Here is a 25215-nt window from a genome sequence, read left to right as displayed (position 1 = left end):
GTGGACTGTGAAGTTTATTTGAGACAGGGCTGAAGAAACCTTCTTGAATGACTGATGCCACATTTATTCTCAAGGTGATGAAACAACCAGTCCGTTTCTCTCTTTACCTGTGTTTGTGCCAACTGGGCTGTTGCATCTCTAAAACGTCTCTCAGGCTGCTTGAAGGGAACATGTCCATTTTACTTCAAAACTACATCACTAATCTGTGCACTGCAAATATGTAATTCATCCTTATCTAATAAAAGTTTATTTAAAGAACAAAAAACGAACACTTACAAAAACAGAAGTGCACAGTCATGCCATTAAGAAATATTCAAAGTACCAAATTATTAACATTCAGTAACAATTCAATCCCGTGCTTAAGAAGCAAAATAAAGGCATTATCAAAAAGAGGGGCAGCGCAAAATGCTGTCATATACTTCTACATGGTCACAGAGAGAAGTTTCATTTGGACTACTAATGGACAGACAGGCTGGTGATTTAATCTGATAAGTAATGAAACAAAACAAAAGTCGGTCCGTTGCTCCCTGACGTCCTAAAAGTCATATTAAAATGTAAAATATAGAGAAGAAAAAATGTTTGGAGGTAATGAGATGTTAGCCCTCTCACCGTTGTCAAATCTGTGCCCATCTTGGGGTACATGGGCATCGGGGGCACAGCTGAGATTGAGATGGTTACTCTCCGCTCCCTGCCGCCTGATTGGCGCCTCTGGTGATCTGCAACAAGTATCACATAAAGAACAGAAACGTGTAACCTCTCCACATACTCACACATATGACACAGTCTGACTTGAAGGGGAAGTTGATATGCTTCAAAAGTCTACATTCTTCTGTTTTAAAATAATCCCCACATATCCATATGTACAGTACATTGACAGAGTCACTGTCTCTGACTCTTACTAACACAATTTCAGTGTTTGAGGTGGGCAACAAAAGTCATAGCTGTTGGGAGTTGTGGTAGATTACTGGTTAAGCCCGGCCGGCAATCGGGTGAAGGCGGGGTACACCCTGGACAATCCATCGCAGGGCTAACACATAGACGAACAACCACACACACACATGCACTCCTATGGGCAATTTAGAGACATCAATCAACCTAAGCTGCATGTCTTTGGACTGTGGGAGGAAGCTGGAGTACCCGGAGAGAACCCACGCAAGCACGGGGAGAACATGCAAACTCCACACAGAAAGGTTCCAGGTGGGGCCGGAACCCGGAACCTTCTCGCTGTGAATATGTGAAAGCATATTTGCAGTACATGTCATCTAATGCCTCATTCTACACTCAACTTCAGCTTTCCAGGATGTAATTGCAAAATGTGTCCACTAGAGGGTAGAGCGACACCAGAAACAGAACAAACAAGCCTTATAGTGGGAAGAATAATGCAACCCAAAGGTGACTTTAAATTATGTAGGACACAAAGTAAACACACAAAAAAGATTTTAAATGGCATGTAAAATAAAAAGGAGAGCTGGGAATGACAGAGTAGATATAAAAGCAGCTGGCTTTTCTCCAGTGTTGTGGCTGAGTGGTGCTGAGGGGCCTCACCTCCATGCAGGGCCCACAGGCTGAGGTTGGCTTGTCTGTGGAGCTCTTCTACACATGCTGGCCGCATGGAAGGGTGGAAAACATTCCTCTGTTGATGCCAGGGAGCTTGGTAATGTGCTGTCAGCTTACTCTCCACATCCAGGTTTGACACCGCTGTCAGAAAGAGACAGACCGGGTCAGACGATAAATAAAGTTTATGCAAACAGAAGCAAGTTACTGGACTGAGTTCTGGTGGAAGGCAGCAGAAAAACAACAAAAAAGTATAATTATGATGTGATCACCAAGCTTCTGTTTAGTGCAGATCACATTACCTCCTCAACTACTCTTTAATATCGCTTTGATAAATGAGGTACGGCACATGTCACAGGACTCTGCAAACGCTGTTCATACCAGCAAATGTAATGGAAAGGCAACTTGCTTTCATCACAGGGGCAGCCTGCTGCGCTCAATGGGGATTGGTAAGAAAATCTTTAAGTTTCTACTGGCACTTTTGTGGTGATACACTGGTTAACATCATTAAGGTGAACTCCACTGGCTCCACAGGCTATAACTAAAGATCTTTCCATTATGGCAACAGGAGGGAACCATGAAAGCAGCTGGGGGTAAAAAAAATAAAGGACATTTAAAATACCAGACTCATACTAGAGTTTAACCCCGAGAAAGAAAAGCAGGATAATCGGGACAACAGCTTGTTGATGTTGTAGTGTAATGCTATTACCTGCAGCCAAGCGATAGGTATTAATGCAACCTGATACTGTGACTTTCATCATCTGAACACTGACCTGGACTAATCTCACTGCCCACCCCCCCACACCTTCTCAGGTTATAGGGAGGGAGATACTCACCTCTCAAATTACACATAATTCCTTGGGGGAGTGGGGAGCTGGATGAGGGGGAAAGTTTTGAATTTGAAAGGAGCTATACAGTATTCATGCTTTTGCGTATTCAAATGTTGACTGCTTGAAATGCACGTGGTTACTGGTATGTGTGCTTTAAATAAGATAAATAATTATATGGCTGAATACTAAGGAAACACTTCCTTAGACAAATCTATAAGGCCAAATGTACACAGTGGCTTTTAGAAGCAGAAATGACAGTGTAAAAATTACAGTATAGTTAGACAATACGCAGCACAAGATAAGGCTGTTTTAGTCAGACAGTGGCCTGAGTTACACATCTGTAGGAGAATCTGAGAAATACCCTGATGATTAACACTGCTGAGCCTTTGCTTCAGCAGCTGAGCACATCTGTCAGCCTTCCCTTACCTGGCAGACGGTTCTGGGCTTGTACTTGACCTGGCAGCTTTACTGAAACACACTCTGTCTGACCTCCATGTCTGCTGACAGGTCTACAAAGTTTGCTTTGTAGTTCAGCCAGAAGCTAACTTTAGCCTCTTTAACTCAATAAAGACACAGTTCCACCTCCGATCACTGCTATCAGATGTCAGATAGAGCAAGCGCAGCATCACACCAAAGACTCAGCGTGCTGCTCATCAAACTGCTGCATATGTCAGATCATCTTTTAATAGCAGCACTACTACTGTGAATACTGAGAAACACGGTGTTATGCATGCACTCCCTAGGAGAGGCAGTCTATTTCTATTTATCTGTTAGTCAGAGACAACCTGACGTTTTCCATAAAATACTCCAAAGTGAGGTAAAGGCCGTCTGCCGTGACCCTGCTGACCTGAAAACAAGCTCTGCACAGCGTTGCCTGTGCAGCTGTTGACGCTGGGGCTGAACTCACCAAGGAGCACATTTACATCCTGGATGTGAAGCAGCACTGTGTTTCTAGCTGTTTTACTTCAACCAGACATTTCTCATTGACTTCCATGTTTTGCTTTACCCGTGTATTGTGAACATGTGAAAAGCACTAAGCAATGTTACTGTTTACTGTCTTGGTCTGGTTTTGTAGTGTGATTCATCAGATCATGTTGTACTTTTACATAACAATCATGTCCAAACAAATAATTTCAGGCACACTGTAACAAAGGCTAAAAGAAGTTCTGTTAGGAAAAACACTTTTATTTAAAGAATAGTCATCTTGATGAGTTCTGTATATAATATCTTAGAGCTAGATGAGTGGGAGCTAGATGAGAGGACTGATCCCACTTCATGTCTGAGTGCTAATTACGTAGCTGAGAGACAGTTAGCATATCTTAGCATAAATAACTATATTTAGCCAGATATAGCTACCATTAGCTAACTTGACTAAACAAAAAACTAAACAAACATATCTTGTTTAATCTGCACACAAACAAAAAGGTTAAAAGGACAAGGCATGGTTTTAAGGGGGCTTTCATCTATTCTGACATCTGCATTTGTACAGAATATGTGAGGTAATACACAACTTAACACCAGCGCACAATATGACAAACATGATACAGCACATGCATTTCTGCTGTTAAGTGTGGTGACAAAAGTGAGCACCCAGTGAAGGAGGTGTGAGCCCTGTGAAGCGGTTTGTCAGCCTGCATCCCTACTGAGATATGACCTGCTGGCCCTGCCATGACGCCCTCAACGTCTCAAGCACATTATAAAACCCTTTGAAAACAACAAAAACTACAACACTCTGTGCCTGACTCCGCTCAACTTTTACTTGTTTATATCTTCCCCTGGGTGAACCACACAGGAGTGCTTCCTTTCACCTTGCTCAGTGAAATCTGTGACTTTTAGTGAAACGAGACTGTGCTTGTACAACAAAAGAAGAGGACATGAAAGGCTTTTAAAGAGGTTTTCATGGAGAGAGAAGTCCATATGGGGAAACCGTTTAATGGGAGAGCAGTGGTCAGCTGTTGGCCCAAATGAGGCCAAAGAAAACACATCAGCCCCCGGTCATCTCACTGAAGCTCTCAGCAGCTTTCTCCTCCTTTCACAGCCAGGCTGAGTGCTATTTGACATGGCTGCACTGAGCCAAATGAGCCACATGGCCTCAGGTGAGAAGAAAAACAATAGTTAGTCTCACATTTTTCTTTTGAGTGTTGAAAAGACATTCCTCCTTCTTCCTCACATAATCATCCTGTGAACCCTCCGGATGAGGTGAAATCATGCGCTCTCTTATCTCTAGCCTGACACAGCCTATCAATATCTCCCAGTCCTTCTCCCCCCCATCTGGAGCAGGATCGTCCCTCCAATAACCTTACCGCTATCAGCCCTGCAGGCCAGGAGAAGGTGGGATGAAAGCCTGAATCCTAAACATCCTCTGCCTTTTAATTTAGTCAGTACTGGCCCAGACAGGAGACAAGTCAAACCTCCTTACACCCACATTCACATAGCCGCAGATGTCAGTCACACTTGGATTAAGTCACACTTAGATAAGCAAAACTTTCCTGCAGTATGGAAGCAGGTGTGCTTACACTGAGCAGAACTCACTTTGTTCAGTGCTAAATTAAAGCTTATTGTACAAACTGTGAGCACCGAACTTTCCTGATGAACAGAAAATGCAGCAGCAGCATGCAGGGCGTTCACACAGCTGAACTGTTGTACCATAAACTAACCAAGCTAAATAATGAAGCAGACGCCTCCATCAGCAGCTGAGGACACAAACACTTCATCTAATCATCTCCTGTGACAACGCTCAGACAAAGAAATGAGAGGGTACATGTAGCTCAATTAAAGCCCGGTAAATTATACAGTACCTTGGGATGTGAGACAGCATCCTAAAGTCATGGCAGAGTGGTGTGGTTTGAACTCTGTATGTCACTGAGATATTTAAACCAGAGAAACGTGATCTTGTTGTCTTTACAGTGACACCCTTCGGCTCCACTGCCACACTGACCTACAGCTTCCCTGAAACATCTGCTTGCACTCCTCCCCCTTGTCTGCATCCCCACCCAGTGCTGGGTCCAGATGGTCCAGTCAGGCCCTGAGTTGGGCTACTACTAATCTGTTTGTGGACTGCTATAGGGGAGCTGTGTGTTAATCCAAACCACTGAAACAACACTAAACGCTTAGCCCACAATGGAGGATCATGGAGGATGTAGAGGAATGTATACCTGCATTTGTTACTGGAACATTACAGCATTCGAGTACCAGTGTATCAAACTGTGTAAGAAACTTTTATATACTCTCAGTTCAAATCTAGTATTTTTCTGTACATGAAATAAGAGGCACTAAACAAAATCAACCATAGATGATTTAATCACCCAAAGCTCTTACAATGAAAATACCTAAGGCATAATATGAAGATGAAGAGCTCAATGTGTTTGAGCACATACTGCAGTGCAATAACAACTGAAAGAATGAGCTTACTCACCCGAATCATGCAAGAGGCAGCATGTAAACAGATACTGATAAAGCCTGAGAAAATGATTCTTTTACCCTGTTGCCAGAAATCTAGAGCTCAGAAGTGAACTCTGTTTGCTGTCACTGTTGAAACCCTGGCCCTGCTGGCCCACTGAGTGCCCGCTGCTGGAGAAAGTCTCCTCCGACGTTCGATTAGTGACACATAAAGAGTAGTATCCCGATCCCCTTAGGCACACAATAATACTCGTCTCTCTGGTAATCCGCTCTGAGCCCACATCCTCCCAGCTGATGGCGATGTTGCTGCTGCTGACCCATCGCAGCAGGTGGGACACAAGACTGTATGCATTCAGTGGGCAGCCCTGCTGAGAAGCTCTACTGAGGGAAGCTTATGGTGGAATGACTGCAACAACTTTGAGATGTAGGTTGTTTAAAAGTTGAAATGAAAATTATAGCACTAATGAGCAGGAGCATGTGTAACCAGGGAGTAAATGTATCTATCAGATATTTAGTGTCCTACACAGTTTCATATCCACCTGAGGCAGCGCCGTGGGCAGGGATTAGTCTCATTACAGGTTAAAGGGGTAGTCTGTTGAGGTTTACACATACTGCTTAATCATAAAGCAGTATGTGTTAACTGGTAGCATGTTGTCACATGTGGCCCTGAAGGGAACTTTTTAAAGCCGGAAAAAATAACTCCACAAATGGACTGGACAGAATTACTGACACCTTTTCAAAACCATCAGGAATAGTTGTATTTCAAGCATGTGATGCTCCTTTAATTTGTAATGACACTCACCTGTAGCAGCCAACAGGTTGAAATCACACTTGCAGCCAGTTAAAATGGAGAAAAGTTGACTCAACCTTTGTGTCGTGTGGACCACACTGAGCATGGAGAAGAGAAAGAAGAGCAAAGAATTGTCTGAGGATCTGAAAACCACAACAGTGGAAACACAGGGATGGTCTCAAGGCTCCAAGTCCATCTCCAGAGATCTGGCTGTTCCTGTGTCCACTGTGATCAACATTGTCAAGAGGTTTACAGCCCATGGTGCTGTAGCTAATCTCCCTGGACATGGATGAAAGAGACAGATGACAGATTGCAATGAAGGATTGTTTGAATGGTGGATAAAGAACCTCGATCAACTTCCAAACAAATTCAAGCCAACCTGCAGCCACAGGGTGCAACAGTGTCAGCTCACACTGTCTGTCACCCTCTGCATGACAAGGAACGATACGGTAGGAGTGCTGACACAGAGACATAAAAACCCAGACTGGAGTTTGACAAAACCTACCTGGGGAAGCCACAAACCTTCTGGGAGAAGGTCCTGTGGACACATGAGACTAAAATAGAGCTTTTTGGTCGAGCACGTCATTGTACTGTTTTCAAAAAAATGAAATGAGGCCTTCAAAGAAAAGAACACGGTCCCTACCGTCAAACATGGTGGAGGTTCACTGGTGTTTTGGGGTTTGACTGTGTGTATGGCATTATGAAATCTGAAGACTACCACTGAACTCTGGGGCACAATGTAGGGCCCAGTGTCAGAAAGGTCTCTGTCAGAGGTTATGGGTCTTACAGCAGGACAATGACCCAAAGCAGACTTCAAAAAGCACCAGAAATGGTTTCAGACAAATCCCATAAACCACCTGTGGAGAGATCTCAAAACAGCAGCTGGGAGAAGGAACCCTTCAAATCTGAGAGACCTGGAGCAGTTGGCAACAGAAGAGTGGTCCAATATTCCAGTAGAGAGGTGGAAGAAACTCACTGATGGTTGCAGGAAGCGAGTGGTTTCAGTTATTCTTCAGGCATACTGGAGGGCATCCAGGGTGTCCGGCATACTGCTCTGAATGTGGGGCAGAACCACTCTCTCAAAACACTTCATAATGATTTGAGTGAGTGCCATAAACATAATACCAAAGAATTTTTGATTGCAACAATTTTCTGGGAGAAGTGGTGCCTTATCTGACAGAAATCCAGGGATGCCAATATTTTTGGCCATGACTGTAAAATATTTTAGAAAAACATTTGAGGAGGTAGCACCAACACATATTTGGCATTTTTGCCTAATAAAAGTAATTAACTGTAAAAAAAATAAATCATTGCTTAATAATTAACTGTCAAACAAGCACAACCGACTAACTTCAGTACAAACCAGTCTTTCTAAATTAGTCTGTACATTTTCAGATGTTATTAGGACCAAATATTAGCTTCCCCATTAATTAAATGACATTCCAGACCTTCAGACAAAATTAAAATATACTGACTGTCTTCAGTCTGTCAGCATGAGTGCATCACAGACTTAAGAAATTCAGAAACCTGCCATAATGTACACAAGCACTTTTAGCATGCTAGACTAATTTTAATGAAAGGAACCAAGACTCTTCCCATCCTCTCTATTCCTGTGGACGGCATGTTTATGCCACCACACCTATTTAAATGGGCTCCCTCTGGCCTCACCTGGAGCTTTGATGTAGGACAGCAGGTGGGCCCTGTGACCTCTGCTTGGAATGTGATGCTGGGAACCAGGAGACCTACAGTGGGGCTAAGAGCCATTGTTGCAGCCTAAGGCCATGTTCAGACTGAGTTTCCAAGGTGTGAAAAAACGCAGCTCTCTCCATTCATTTCTATGTGGGACTGTATTCACTGCAGCTGGCACCAGCATCACAGGGGGCTCTGGCAAAATGACGCAACCCTGTATGGCAAAAAAGTTGGATCTGGTTCTGGTCTAACTTTCACTGCACCGGACAGTGACATTATCTGGCAAAGACGCTGCATTCACGTACAGGGGACAATCGGGATGTGGATGCTTACAGGAAGAAGACTTTTGTTTACCTAGTCAGCATGAGCATTCACTGCTATTCACTGTTGAATTTGGTTCACAGTTAACATGCCATAGCAACACGCCATGAATTTTCATTAGTACTGGATGTTAACTGGTGTTTTTTCATCTAACATGCCGACAAACAAGTGGTAGAGTGGGTACTAAGGTAGAGTAGGCTACATTAGCAGCATGGCTAACCAAAACACAATGGAAACTCACTGGAAACATGAATTTAGCCACTCACGTCGTTTCGTCACAACATGGCCGTATTGTACGTGCCCACAACACTCACCCTTCACCCCCCAACTAATGTAGCTTCATGCTTTAAAACAGCGGGGAGCTGTGTTTTTACCATATCGGTCTGAACACCTGCTAATGCTGCTCTCAGCTACCTGCAAAGACCTGCTAAGCTAATCAAACCACTGGGTGGCTTCCTGAAGTCCTTTACATTTCCTTTAAAATAAGACAGCTAAAGATCTGGGTCAGGAATGGAAAAAACCCATCATACTAGATAAGCCTATTTTTAGTCTCATAAACTGTGCGACATCTTCTTCCTGTTTAATTTATTCCCTAATTCCACCACAGGGTGCGTAGGAAAGCCGCCTCCATCCTCAAAGACCCCACCCACGCCCAGAACGGACTGTTCACGCCCTACCCTCTGGCCGGAGGTTCAGAAGTGTGAAATGCAGGACCTCTAGACTGAAGAACCCTTTCTTTCCCTCTGCCATCAGACTCCTAAACTTTTATGTGAGAGTATGACATCACCCCTGGAAGAAGAGTAATGCAGGTGTGTGAAACCGTTCTTGCTTAACTGCAGAGTACAAAAGTCTGCTTGTACTTCCTGGCCTGAGGTCAGGATGTTAGCACGTTAGCACGTGCTGGCAGTGCCACAAGTCCAAACATGAAATCTTGTCTGGTAGTGATATGAAATTATAGTTGTTCTTCGGGAGATGTTACTCTACAGTCAGATTTTGGATTAGCGCCCGGACCACCAAACTGCCAGCCCCCTGGCAGTGAAGCTAAAAATGAGGAAGAAGCGGGGGAATCCCATCAGATATCCCAGAGTTTCCATTGCAACAGATGCATTACCTCACAGTAAACACAACCTTCTACTGACAACAAATAATGGGACAGATGGGCTGCATGTTACGCTATACACAGTACAATATTTGAACCCTTACATGGTAATGTAACAGCACATTGGACGCCACACAAATAACTTGCAAAGACAAAAACTCTATTTCAACAGAAGGAAAAAAATCTAAAACCCACATCACTTAAAACTCAAACCTCAAAGCTTCCCTCTTGAGATGCAGTGCACTTTCCAACAGAAATATAAAATTACTAATGTTTATCCATTTCCTGAACACACAATCACTCTGACAAAGAATTATTTGGGATAATATTTGGGGACATTTCCTGACACTGCAATCGTCCTGAAGATCACCCAGCGCTTGGAGCTGTAATAGCAACATGTATGAGTGAGGCCTGTTTTCTCAGCTGCTTCTTATTACCACTACAAAGGCCAACGGCAGGCTGCGGCGACTTTGAAATACTTTCCATTATAGAATGTCCAGAGTGGTACATGCTGCAGGGTAGACATGATGTTGAGGATTTCTAACTGATGAGAGTGAACAGATTTTAAGAATGGGGATACATTTCAATGTCTGACATGCTCAGAAATATTTCCGATGTAAAGCTTTTGGAATGTTCATAAGACACGGTGGTGTGTTTTGTAGCACACTAAGGAGTAGGCAGTTTTGTGTTGTTAGAGTGTCATAACAAATTTATGTGGCATTAACATTGAACGTGACCACGTTTCTGAACAAAGGACGAGAGGTGCTACATATAATAAATGGAAAGGTTGATGTGGCACTGACCACATACACAAGCATATAATTATTAATATGCATTAATATTAATGCATAATAAAGCATTAATAATATTTTTACATTAAGAATGGATGAAATGACTATGTTTAATATGTTCTCCCTGTGCCTGTGTGGATTCTCTCCGGGTACTCCGACTTCCTCCTACAGTCCAAAGACATGCAGCTTAGGTTGACTGGCAACTCTACAAAACTGGCCATTATCCAGAAGGGCATCCGGTGTAAAATATGCCAAGTTTAACGAGCGCATCGTTAGTTTGGTGGGAACTGATGATTCACTGTGGCGGCCCCTAACAGGAACAGCCGAAGATAGAAGAAGAATAAATACTATGTAATGTGGATGAAGTTGCTCATAGTGATGATCCCCCAGATAATTATTCAACTCTACAGCCACTACAGAGTATTTTAGCTTCTTTCAGCTCATTGTTTTGGTTTTACAACCCGCAACTTTAATGGCACGGTTCACTCTCACCACTCTAATTCCTGTTGTTCACAGCAACAACAGACAAGTGTTTGCACCCGAAACACTCAATAAGAGTCAGAAAAAATCTGCAACTACTGTGCAAAGTAGCATTTGGCTAAAGAGCCAGATATTTACTCGGGAGCTGGAGGAGACCAAAAATAGAGCCAAAAGAAGAATCATGAAAAAAGATTGCTAATGCTGTTCTGTGTCTACCGGACATGCAAATAGTTAACTGTAGCTTGTTCACTATAACAGCTCGATAATGGTCTACTGCATCAGTGTTTATAGGTTATTTCATTGCCCTCAAATCACCAATAAATACTTCATTGCTGCATTAATATAAAATTAAAAAACAGCACCTGCACAAAGACGGTCAATACAAGAAATTGTTTACAAATGTATGTCATCAAATAGACTGGCAAAACTAACGTTGTGCCTGAAACAACTTTGTTGTCTAACACTTTTATTAACAGAGTTGATACTTAGGTCTGCAACTACATATTAATGTCATTATCAATTCGTGATTAATCACTTAATATCCTCAAATGACTTGTTTTGTCAGACCAACTGATCAAAATTCAAATGTATGGATGTAAACAGAGAAAAGTAGTAAAACATGACAATGGATGTAGTGAATGTTTGGCATTTTTGCTTGAAAAACTAAGATTTATCGTTCATCAAAGCAGTTGTTTTTGTTTAATCTGCAAATTTATTAACTGAGCATGCAACAGCAGGTGGTCATACGTGACTGCTCATATGCCAGGAATAGCCGGGACATCCAAGACTACTGTATGAATTTCAAACATGACCATTCTCCTAGGCTGTGCAACATTCCCTGGGGCCTCAAAGCCTAAATTTTAGCATCTGTATAAGGTGCTACATATATGTAGATGCACCATTAAAGGCAACTAGAAGAGGCTGGAATGTAGATGCCAGGAATATCTCCTGCTACCATAAATACAGGACAAACTCAGCTGATTCCTTATGAAGACTGGACCATATTACGATGTGTTTGTATGTGCAATGTTCACCTGAGCTCATTAAGTAAATTGCTTGAACTGGAAAACTCTGGTGTCCTGAGTCTTCTTCAATCAGCCAAATACAAAAGTCAAAAAATTCCTTTCACTAACTGTTTAATCTCTACCAGCAACTACTTAGCAAAATAAAGCTCATCAGGAAGTTGCTAAAGAACAGTAGCAGTCCCAGCAGTCAGGAAGAATTTAAGTTCTTGTACTTATGCAATGCAATTAATCAGAGGCCATGCTGAATAGCTCAAACAGGAAATGTTGGGGGTTTCCGCTGTAAATTCCACTTTGCTGTAATCAAATCTTGATTTACACTTACCAGCCAGAGTGAAAATAATGATGAAATCGTGAAATTTACTGGATGCTGATCTGCTCTGATTACAATAAAAGGAGAACTGCTATTCATACCCACCTCATTCAACATGACCCCTGGTTTACAAGTGTTTGCTCTTTGACTCACTCACAAAAGGTATAGCCACGGCATGACAAAAACTCTGAATAGCAGGGAGTCATTTTATTTTTCTGTGCTGTCATGCACTCTCAGTGGGGTCAGCAAGGTTCAGGGCACAAAATCAGCAACCTTTTACCTTCTGACCTCTAGACACCTCATTATTAGGTCTGCACACAAACCAGGAGACCAGATCGAACCAGTAAACACTTCAATAAATCACCAGCTCCTTGACCACTCACTCACTCCATTTTGTGTCTCTTGAATTAAAATTGCCTAAATGCCAGGCACCAATATTGCGTTTTCAGATGGTTAATGATAAAAACATAGTCGCTCATTTTAAAAGTGAATACTTTAAATCATTTATTAACTTTCTGTTTATATTGAGCGTTCAACTGCAATGACTAGTCTGGAAAAAGGTCCTGGACAAAAAAAGTAAAAAAGTAAGACAAAACAAAGAAAAGCCTATCCTCATATGTACACTTAAAGTTCCATCACCCCTTAAATCAGCAGAGCTCATTTTACAGCTCTATTCTCCTGATTTGCTACAGAGGCCTCAGGGAGGTTGCAGCACACCCTCTCATATCACATCATTTAATGATCTTTGAGGTCGCAGCTGACTCCTATTGAGCTGTAATGGCTCTTCCGTTGAGCTTGGCCCTGGTCCCTGTTTTCGCTGGACCTTTGAAGTGCTCACACACTCTTTAGGCCCAGCCTGTGCTGAAGAGGAAGAGTTGTCTTGGCTGGTCCCAGATGACAAAGCTCTCTGGGTTTCCCGACCCTCCAGGTACACCTGCTCTATTAGTCTAACAAATGAAAATATGTACCTTTGACCTCCTGCTTTTGCTCCGCCTGCACTCTCTTCTCATAGGCACCTCAAGAAACGCAGGAACTTGTGGTAGCAAGTTCCTGGCTTTACTGGCAGTGAGAGAAGTGTTAACCCTGAGATGAAGGATAATGAAAAACCTTGAAGTCAAAACAAGGGGAAAAGTTATGAGCAGCCTCTGCACTGTCAGCTTTGTCTACAAGAGCATACGGGAATAAGGCTGCACAGAGATGTAGCTCATGTCGTGCCTGTTTTTTCATCAGACATTTAAATTCAAAAACATTTAAATGTACCTCTCAGCTCACTGTCAGTGGCAATTTCAGCAGTCGCCTCACTCATTAAATACACAAACTCTGTTTAATTAAATGAAGTGTAAAGTGTAAAAGCAACATGTTGTGGGTGTCTAATGCTAAGCTAAGCTAAGCAGATTTAAAATTGCCGGTGGAGAGTAACTAATTACATTTACTCAAGTACCTGTACTCAAGTATAATTTTGAGGTTTGTACTTTACTTGAATACTTTCATTTTGTGCTACATTATACTTTGACTTCACTACATTTTAAACAGCAACTATAGTACTTTTTACTCCATTACATTTATTTTTATAACTTTCGCTAGTTACTTTTTAGAACCAGATTAATATAAAAACTACAGTATAATCATAAGACTTTATTAATCTTTGGTGGAAAATTCACAAGCTACTCAGCAGTAATTCAAATTAAATGCATGTAAGTGGGTTAAAACTAGCTTCTCCTTTACCAGCATTAAATGTGATGTACACAATAATGCATCAATAATTATAATCCAACATTATAATATACATTAATGTGAAATATGCCATTCTACATAATGAATAACTTTAAATATGTTTTGATGCTAAAACGTTTTTATTTAAGTAACATTTTGAATTTAGGACTTTTACTTGTAACAACATATTTTTATACTGGTATTGCTACTTTTACTTAAGTACTGCTTACCAAACTTGTCACCTATCTATCTGCAAGAAAACAAATACATTAAAAATAGTTCAAGGTTATGATTCCAGAACGCTGTGTAAAAATATGCACCCCCGCATTCATTATACCTGCTGACACCAGAGTGTGTAGGGTCACCAAGAGGTAAAGTCCATTCTACCCATGCTGAGCGAGAGGCCGATACAGGAAAACTGGGAAAACTCTGCACAGAATGGCCCAGTCAGCCATCAGGTTCAAAACTAGTGTCACAAAAAAGGGTCACCTTATGACATGATTTACACAAGGACAAGAGAAAGACATCAAGAAAAAGCTTGAACGTACAATCATGTTTTCAGACTTCATTTATTCTGATCCAATGTGAGTAGTGAGACTGTTTTGGAGTCTGTGGAGGCCTTGACGGAGGAACACTACACCCACCACATGGTGTTTGCCATCACCAGCCTTTCATACAATAACCAGCTCTCAACAACAAAAGAATAACCAAGGTTTTGTCATTCATCATCTTGTTATTCAGGGTGTGACAGACCCCAGGGTTAGAAGGTACAGGTCCACACAGCACTGCAGTCTCACTTCATAGACAGACCTGGAACCAGTGAATTGACTGATGTACCAATGAACATACATACATGTGTGTCTAACTGTGTATGCAGGGGCACAATATCATAGCGAGGACAAACCTCAGTGGCTGTGTAACCTGGCTCAAGGTACACAAGGTATGCAGACTGTTATGTAACTGTCTGAGCAGCTTAATTGCACAAGGTTTTCTCCACACGATTTCCTGTGTAAGCACTGGGCTATGTGCACCTCAGACTCTGGTTTCACCAGTCTACTGGCATCACTCACCGCTCACAAGGAGCACAATAAGCAGAACAGACAGACTCTGAAGAGAGAGAAACACAATGAGGGGAAAAAAAGAAACCCGGAATGCAGACACGAGGGAAGGTCTGGTTTGGAAAGAGGCAACAGTGGCAGAATTTGGGCCTGATGATTGCAGTGGAAACCTCTCTTTAACTGACAGATATGGTCAGACTGAGGTCAGCTTCGTAGGCGAGTGACCTGTGTGCGTCTGTGGGAAAGTCATTAGAAGGGAGTGGCATCAGACTGAGCTGGCAGGGCCAAGCTGAGCCATCCCTCAATCATCCCTGCATGACGGGATTCAGCTTGGAGAGGGAATAAACTGGAGGCCTGGCTGGATCAACATAAACCAGTGGCTGGCAGGAAGGATTGATATGAAACACAGCTTTGAGTGAAAACAATGGAGAGGACCAGGCCATAGCGGTTCCTGGTGGCTGCAAACACCCCACCCAAATATTCCTAAATAGGCAAGCTGTCCATGCGGTGTTTACATTGGCATTGCTTGGTTTGTTTTATGAGAAAAATCCAACAAAAAACACCAACAAAATGCCACACAGCAGAGAAAGCTGTTTTAGCTACAGTTAAACTTGACATACAGGACCATGAGGATGATTTATATTACTGTGGGAACATGAACAAACAGTGTGACCAGCCCTCGTCTCTCCCAGGACAGCCTGGAGAGTGAACCACATGGGCGTTTCTATTGTTAGCCTCTCTGAGTCAGCACACTGCTGGAATACACACATTCAGGCATCCACTGTTGGAGATGATTCTGCTAAAGCGGTTGCCTGCTGTGTAACTGCCAGTGTGTGTGTGTGAAGTAGCCTGTTCACTGAATGAGGATATATATAAAGAGGTGTGTGTTTACTCATTAGCACAGCAGTGCAGAAAGCATCAGTAAGCTGGAGTGTATAAGCTGGGGGAATCCAAGATGAGGTGGTAGAGCTACACTGACCTCTCTCAGCCGCCGAGTCTCTATGGAAATGGGTACATATGCACAAAGACGTGTGCCCCAGTGAGGGTGTGCTCTTTCACAGTTCATCATGCCTCAGCTGTGGAAAGAAAACTAAAGTACAGTCTGTAGTGATCCCTGACTCCTCTGCAGATATGTGACTGAGAAGCAGTGGGAAAACTAACTACAAAAGTTTGTTTACATTTACACAGTGGTTCCAAATGTGCTGCAACTATAAATGTAATTGGTACTTACCTATTGGTCGACAGCAAAACAAGAGATAAAAAAGAAAGAAAGAAAACCCATTATGAGTTGATTGCAGCAGGATATCAGAAAAACAATTGTGTTATAATTTATTACTGTGTTTTTCTAGCTCAGAGAGATCACTAGCTGGAGCTGGTTTTCATTAGGAACGAATGCTGCTCCTGAGAGGAAATGTTATCATCCAGCATGTGTTGTGAAACTATCCCACACAGGAACGAAACATCTTCACCTCCTTCTAATCTCAACAAGCATGCTCCCTGGAGTGTTTCTCTTGACTTTACAGATGCCAGATGCAGACCTGTGATGGGGCACAGCCCACAGACCAACTCTGAATCTGACTCTATCCTGAGGCTGAGAAAATAAATAATCGTCCTGGGTAAAGTCGAGGGAAAGAAAGCAGGCCTGACTCCTGAATAGCCTGCTGCCCTTGGAGGGCTCTGTCATGTAAGTGCTACATGAATGGCAGGCCTGAGGACAGGACGCCAATAGGCAATGAAATCATGGTGGCTGCTGCTTATTATGCTACAAGGAACTGGTGCCATCAAGCTGAGAGAGCAGATTTTTTCTGTGGTGATAAAGAGCAGCTATGTTTCTGAGATTTGGCATTTTATCAAGGCTTTTTTCCTAAAATCACCCAACTGTCTTTTGTTTATGTTGTTTCCATCTTTTCTGAGAGGCAATGTCATTTCCCTCCTATGCTCTGATGATATGCTCCACTGTACCCACTGCTAAGCTGCAGTAGCAGAATTTAGGTAATAATGGGTCTTGTTGTTATGTCATGATATAAAATTTGTGGGTGCAGCCAAAGACGTGGCATCCATGACACACTCTGTTGGGTATGTGGTGACCGTTTTACACAAGTCAGAGCCACTCATCTGTGACACAAGACATCTGAAGTAAAAACACATTGAGAAGTATAGAGCATTTAAAGAAGTATATATATGGTGGACAAATATTTCAGAGTAGTGTGACTTTCCTGAACAGTGGCTGATACAAGTGTGATACATGTACTTTTCAATCTTGGATACCTGATCACAGGGAAGTGTGCATCAGTGCCGTTACTTCATTTGCTGCAGCTGACCTTTTCTTTCTTCGCATATACAGTATATATGTATATAGTACTTTATTTTTATTCCTAATGCACATTCCTTTGCTTGATTGCACATTACTTCTTTACGTCTGTTCTCAGCCTTATATTGTTTACTTGCCGACTGCTGCCTTACATAAGGACATGTACATACGCATTGAGAGCCACTGTACCAGAGTCAAATTCCTCATTTGTCCAACACACCTGGCCAATAAAGTGGATTCTGATTCTGATATGTAGTTTACAGTGACCACAGTGGCAGGCCCTTAACATTAGCTTCATGAGTTGGTTAAGGGTACCGTGTCCAGCTGACTTTTTGACATCCGAGGGTTGTCCTAAAATGAGAAACGAGGCTTTAGAAATAATTTTTTAAACTAACCAATGAGTCTGGCTAATTTGATCCTATCTTGGGTAACTTTTACTTTCCAAAGTCCAATAAAGAGGAGGACATTACATTAGCCTAAACTCTGATAGCATCCAAGACTGGTTTCCACAGGAAATGACTGAGTTGTAAACTAGGACTACACAGCCTGCGGCATTACAAACTAATGTAACCTAGTTAGTTAATGACATGCCGCTTGCTTTGGAAGTAATGCTTGGTGTAGAACCACAATACTGCTTGTGTTTTTGATTTAGAAAAGGACTGTCACTTAACTTGGATACCAAAAACAAGCCAAAAACCTGTTCCTCTTCAGCCCTCAGCAGTGTTCGGAAAGTTACTTGAAAACTATTATAGAAAAAGTAACGACTTTACTAAAGCTAAAGTAACATGCTGCCACATCAACAGACCAAGAACACACAACATTTAATTATGACAACTTTGGAGTTACCTGGAGGTGCACCTCTCGTCTTTTGGTAGAGCTACACGAACCACATCCTGGACCTGTGTGCCCAGTGAGCACAGAAACACTATGGCTGTCACTTTTTATACGAATTTCGAACATGGTTTAAAAAACATAATTTAAACTCTAATGACCTGTTCAAATCCAACAATGTACACTATGTCAATAAGAGCAACAGGCCGCTTGATGTCATTTGCCTTGTGGTCCAGCAGTGGATGTCCTTAAAATTCACTATCAGCTTGACCAGTTAAAGTCTAATTGATCTCTCAGTAAAGTAAGCCAAGGACTAAATGCGGGTGACTGAACAATAATGACAGTGTCAAGGTAAATGGTTTGCCGACTCTGCAAAAAAGCAGATGCCTAACTCAGGTACAACAACACACCTGAGGACTCACCTTCAATCTCGCTCTCCAAGTAAGGCACCGAAGTTAATGTTACCACAGTTGAGTGGAGCAGCGTCTGTTCTGCAGCCTCACTGACTGCCCTACGCCTGCACCATGTCATGATATCTTAGCTAAGCTCTCCTGATGCAGCAAATAAATCAGTTAAATATTAAGCCCAATTTTATGCTTTTTACTTTTGGAAAAAGTGACAGCACTAAGAGACAATAAACTGAAATCAATCTCCATCAAACCCCCAGTAACACAGGGAACAAGACAGCCCCAGATGTCAAAGTAACAGAGCATTACTGGAATTAGCAGCCTAGCAATAATGTAATTACTGCATTTCAGTTTGTAATCACTTACACTACTCGTTACTGAAAAATAACACATTACTGTAATGTGTTACATAAGCCCTTTTCCAACATGCACTGGAACCCTGAAATTATATGGACATTACCCAGAGGAGCTGTATGCAAGAACACAAATGTCCAAGTCAGTCCATTTGGACCTAAAGTAGACTTTACCCTGCCAGCTCCCTAGTACAAGGTCTGTGTCCAAGTGCGCCCATGTGACAATACAGCAGCATATAGTTTGGATAATTCACACGGAGCTAGTGGGCACGTTAATGACGTTCTTTCATGTGACCGGAGCAAAACTGTAAGAATACAAACATCTGATGATGAAGAAAAACACGAAGATACCGGTGAAAATAACTGGAGACATGATGAGATTTGAATCTTCTGACAAGGCAAGCTACTTGGTTGTTTATGACCAAACTACAAACTGGCTATGTGATTGCGCCATGTGCCACCTCCTGTGCACTCTACCCAGGCGCGCCCCCTGCTCATAAGCCACACAGAGTATTTCCTGCAGATGAGAACATGTCTGACACGGACCACCTCTTGTTATGTGTTGTGTGAAAGGGCAACTCTGGACAAAGTCCAGACCTGATTCCATGGACATAGTCAGGAGTTCATGTGTGAAAACAGCTTTAGAAATGTTACTACTGCCCAACACTGACCCTTAGACTTAAATAAAAAATAGCCAGAGGCTTTAGAAGAAATAATTTAGCAAGGTACAAACAAGGAAACTATGTTTTGTTCTTTCAACACCAAAGCGAAACACAAAAGACTGGTGTGAATGAAAATAGCTACTGATCACTGCAAAAGTTAACCAGAGTAACATAAGAAAACAAACCCAAAGCAAACATTAAGAAACAGGCAGTGCTTCATGGAATCCACAAACAATGCACCTGACAATGTCACTAGAGGAAATTAAACACACTGCTCATGCATACACACATCTGGCCCTGAGGCCAAACGGCAAATTGCTGTAAGGTTACACTTTGCCACTCAACTAACCACCTTACACAGTATACTGGCTGGGAGTGTAACCACAGTCCACTTTTGCTGTGTTACTACTACGGGAACCTAGTCGCTGGGGTTGATGTGGACCGTTGTGCTTTGTTTTTCAACTGTATTTTCTCTCTGTTGGTCTCTGCTTAGAGGAGGGAGGGGCTGCTCATCTCTAACATATGCAATCAACATCAGTCCTTGTAATGCTAATGCTTGAGGTGAGACCTTTAACAAATCACCAGTGGCTGTTCTGCATGCATGCCCCCCCCCCATTATAGGTTCCTATAATAGAAAAACCCCTTGTGTTTTAGCCTGACTTTAAAAAAACCGATACAACCATGAACCCATCTGGCAGAGTAAACAGTGATGTCTTTATTTATGAAATGTGTCTTCTCTTACTGTAGCATGTGGGCTGAGGACTGCTCTCCTTCAGTGTTCTGGGTGTGTGTTCTGCAGTCAGTTTTCACGGCTACAAACACAGGACCACCAGCACACAGCAGAGGTGGAAAAGGGAAAGTTATCTTCATTCAGTCAAGCTGCTTCTAATGGTGTCCAAATTCCACCAGATGGCTTTTCTCAGCAGAGTGTGGTCAGAAGCAGACCACAGGACAAGTCAGACTGAGGCTAAACCTGCCTTTACACATCAGCCAGAGAACACATTTCAGCTTCATTCTCAGCGCAGCTCATGTCCACTTCAGATCCGCTCACAGCTCTGCAGACTCAGCATTCATGCTGGGCTATACAATTACATTTTCCAGCAACATCACTGAAATTCAAACTAAAACCAAGCTGTGAATCCAAGTGTGTGTAGTAGAGATAATAAATGACCCTGAGCTGCTATCACTGACTGTGCACTCTCTCGGGATTCACAGTGGAAACACTTCTCTAGAGTTCCTGTAATTTTACACAGGGTCTCAGACTGTCCAAAAACACAACAAAAACAAAAAAGAATGAAAAACAGGCTCATTTTCAGGCAATAATCATAACAAGCAAGTCGGGCTCATTCCCCTAAAGCACCTGTGGGAGCCAGAGACAAGTGATAAAACACACGAGCCCTTAAATCTGCTCTGCATTGTTCCCAAATCAGGGCTAAAAATACAACATCTGCTGGCTGTATACTGTTGCCATCGGTGCCCCGGACCCCACAGACTTTTCTGTGAAACTATGGAATTTACCTTCCCAACTCTTCTGCTGGAAGAAGAGGAGGTTCCCCTGCCCAGCTGAACAAACAGCTCATGCAGCAAATAGCGGTTTGTGTGGGTGTGTCTGTCACAGCTTGTATGTGTATGTGTGGAGAGCCTCAACCTGACCTTCTGCACTTCAGCATACCAGCATCATGAATAATATACACACACACACATTTTACATACGCAGAGTGGAATACACACTTTCAGATTCCTATACAATAGGAATAGAATATACTTACAGATTCCTATAATAGACGGCATTCTAATTTGTAATGAGAATATTAAATATATACAGGGCCAGAGCTACCATTTAGAACACAGGGATCATGTACTCAGTATGACCAGTAATGTAAGACAGAGTCCTGCACTGGGTCAGGTACCTGACAGGTAACCTGGAAAAATGATGTGTAACACGTAAAAACGTTAATATTAATTAATGGGTACAGGTATTGGTAAAAACAAACAAATGCAGACAGGTAAAATAAACATAATAAAAATTTTAACTAGTGGTTCTATGCCGGAGGGACTGAAAATCTGAAAAGATAATGCCTCCTGCCGTGGCTATTGCCGGCAGGGAGACCTAAAAATAAATAGAGGCACATTTTCTATATTTTACATCTTAATTTTAAGCCTAAATAACAAAATGTTTTTGTCAGGGCCTATGTCACAGCCTTTGACTCCTCAACTCACATCACTGAGACAGCAGCGTAGGCTCGGTGTCAATGGAACAAAATGGATAAACTAAAAGTGAAAATAGCTAATGGTGAATTCTAAATTGTGGACAATATCTCACCAAAGGGACAGTAAGACAAACATAAATAAGTATTTGAAGTCAAGATGATGTTAAAGGTAAAGAGCCAGAGATTTCCCTCAGGAGTTGGCAAAAACACCAGGAAGTCAAGACTGAGCTAAAAGGGAAGTCAACACTGGGCTTTGATTAGTGGTTGCAGCTAAAAACACAATTTAAATATTGCTCTGCCATGCTGCTTCTTTAAATATGTGAAGGGCCACTTGCCAGCATCAGGCTGTGGCAAATACTTCTCAACTGTACCAGTTGGGGACGAGGAGGAGGAGAGTGTGGAGCCATAAATGCTACACAGCTGACTGTCATTATATCTGCATATCAGAAGAGAAGCTGGTGGTACGGAGCACTCGACACTCTGCTGAAATTACATGTTTCAGCTGTAGGCATGTCCACAGAGCTGCTGAGGCGGCGACTTTGCTTCCATTGAGGTCTCTGGTATCTGAAAATGACGCTGTCAATCTGGACTGACGACACTCTCAGCATATCATGGCCACCCAGCTACCCGGAAGCCAGAGATTCAAGTCCTCCTGAAGCAGCGAACCTGATCTGAGCAGCTGCATTGTACTTTACAGAGTGAGCATATAGAGTTTCTTGAGGTGGATATTCTCAGAGAGGCAGTGTTTCATTTGGAGTTTGATGTTTCTGTGCCTTTGTTTATGACAAGCTGAGCTGTGCTCCATCTAATCAAATGCACTTTTGATGGCATGTACTAATCACACTATGGGACTTGCACACTTGGTGATAAGCAGCATCAATTTCTAATTCACTTAGCTGCACTGGAAAGTTGTTGACCCACTTACAGACCCTATCCATACTCACTATGCCCCATTACCCGCAAATAAACAGCATGATTGTAGTTTAAGTGGTATTCAAGCAAAGCCAGAGGCTGGTTTAAAGGAGTAGGAGCAATAACAATTTGAAGCTGCAGCCATAATCTAAGCCCAGCACTGACTCTCCTTTTGTAGCTCTGTCATGGCTTCTTACTGTTTTCACTAACTCCTGAGGGAAATATCTGGTTCTCTAGCTGCTAAATGCTCCACTGTGTCCACCAGCTAGTCACTAACTCTGCTCTTCTCTGCCTGGCAGATAGTGTGCAGTGGGTTTATCAGAGACAATTAAAGCTAAGTCTATATCTAGAGAGACACATGAGGCAATGAAGTTTGATGAGGAATTGCTAAAGAGTGTAGCATTATAGTGACTACTCTGAAGGGAAGGGAAAAGAAAAGACAGTTTGGCCTAACATCACCATGCTGTTGTTATCTGAGAGTGGACTCATTCAGCCAGATTTCACTGGATGGCTCGATTTCAAAGGGACTAAGAGAGAAGTGTGTGTGCCTTTGTGTGTGCGTGTTTGGTTGAAAGCTGCTCTGAATGAGAAAGGGTTTTACTGTGATTCCTCTCCACAGGTCAGTCGGTGCATAATTCTTATGCAGAGAAAAAGCAGCGGCAGAAGAGGATCTGCACATCAAAAGGGGGCCTCAGGACTCGTGTTTCATTTTTCTTTTATCTGCTGATCAGCTGCTCTGTCTCCTATAATATGAGGCTGTCTTCCCTTATATAGATAACCCTCCGAGCCAAACAGAGCACGCCTTCACATAAGCCGCTCCCAGGACTGAAGCTGCCTGTCCCTTCCCATAGCATGGGCAATAGGATAAACTAGGCACAGGAGTCCAGTGAAAGGGACCGAGGGTATCTATAAAAGGCAGAGAGCTGAAGGGATCAGCAGGGAGAATGGAATTTCTTCATTACTTTCTCCAACTTCTTAAGCTCTGCTCTGCGTTGTCTTTGTGCTCAAAGAAAGTTGCCATGCTTGTCTGACCTGGCAGAGTTGTCATACATTAACCCAAATGTACAAAACACCATTAGGCCTGCTGTAAATTTACATCTGTCAACCACACTGCATTTTGTTGACAAATGGCTGAATTCTTATAAAGCGGAACGCAGCCTTCAGGGCAGGTGACAGGGCTCTCTACAGCGTGGCCTGAGCTAACCTGAAGAGAGGCATCAGAAAGGCCAAATTGGACTACAGGAGGAGGATCGAAGACCATCCAGACAGCAGCAACAACAGGCAAGTGTGGCAGGGAGTCCAGCATCTTACCAACCACAGGAATAATCTTGGTGCGGCTGAAGGGGATGCCTCGCTGGCAGAGGACCTGAACCTTATGTACCAGCTTTGAAGGGCAGCAACCAGACACAGCCAAACTGCACCCTGTGGCCCACAGCAGCCCCACCCTCACAGTAGGGGAGCATGAGGTGAGGCGCACAAGTAAGGCTGCTGGACCAGATGGCATCCCTGGGTGTGTGCTGAAGTATTGCGCGGACCAGCTGGCTGGAGTCTTCACAAGGATCTTCAACCAGTTTCTGAACCAGTCCACTGTCCCACCCTGCCTGAAGTCCTCCATCCTAGTTCCCCTGCCTATGAAACCCAACATGATGATGAAGTGTTTTGAAAAACTGGTACGGGGACACATTATGTCATTCCTCCCACCAACATCTGACCCACACCAGTTAGCATACAGGGCAAATAGATCCACAGAGGACGCTGCAGCCACAGCCCTCCATGATGTGCTGTCCCACTTGGAGCATCAGGAGAGCTATGCACGGCTGCTCTTTGTGGATTATAGCTCCGCATTCAACACCATCCTCCCCCACAAACTGGTGGACCTGGGAATTCCATATTCCACTTGCATATGGATTAAGAGCTTTCTGTCTGGATGCAGCGAGAGGGTGAGAGTGGGTCCACACACATCCACGGCTCTTAGCATCAGCACTGGTTCACCACAATAATAATAAAAATAATAATTTATTTATAAAGCACCTACCAGCTCAAAAAGCACTAGGTGCTACATCAGGAAAATAAATAAATAAATAAAATAAAAATTTAAAACCAACATCATCAAAATATCAATATCAGAATAAAAATCATTTAAATAGACATATGACAAGCACATACATTCATCGATCTATATCGTAATCCCTGTCCAGGGTGAGACCCCTCAGATAAGCTAGAGTAAAGCTACAAAAATACAAGGCTATGGTCAAGGTCGGAAGTGTTTCCCTGTACAATTAAATTCTTACTTTGCCTTCCACATGAATGCCACAAAATACTAATGAAATATAAAGTAGATAAATAAGTAACACAAAATCTAAGGCACTTTATGCAGCAAATTCAGCAATATGATAAAAATATATAAGAATATAATAAGAGAATGTATGCTGCATGGGAGCAGCATGTGCAGCAGAGTCAACAGTCAGTG

The 25215-nt window shown here is 42.6% G+C and overlaps 1 protein-coding gene across 2 annotated transcripts in view; it reads right to left on the bottom strand.

The window, feature by feature from the left end:
• The window catches only part of nhsa (Nance-Horan syndrome a (congenital cataracts and dental anomalies)), a 67663-nt gene that overhangs the window by 11628 nt on the left and 30820 nt on the right, over positions 1-25215 (bottom strand). For both annotated transcript variants that reach the window (XM_020603464.1, XM_020603466.1), the window contains exons 2-3: positions 1546-1698; positions 610-716 (exon numbers count right to left, since the gene is read on the bottom strand). In XM_020603464.1, coding sequence (XP_020459120.1) covers positions 610-716; positions 1546-1698 — 260 coding nt within the window. The remainder of the gene's footprint in view (positions 1-609; positions 717-1545; positions 1699-25215) is intronic.

Source organism: Monopterus albus, unplaced genomic scaffold (assembly GCF_001952655.1).
Source record: "Monopterus albus unplaced genomic scaffold, M_albus_1.0 scaffold61.1, whole genome shotgun sequence".
NCBI classification, from domain to species: domain Eukaryota; kingdom Metazoa; phylum Chordata; class Actinopteri; order Synbranchiformes; family Synbranchidae; genus Monopterus; species Monopterus albus.
Note: the sequence above shows the minus strand (reverse complement) of the source record. Positions and strands in the feature narration are given on the sequence as shown.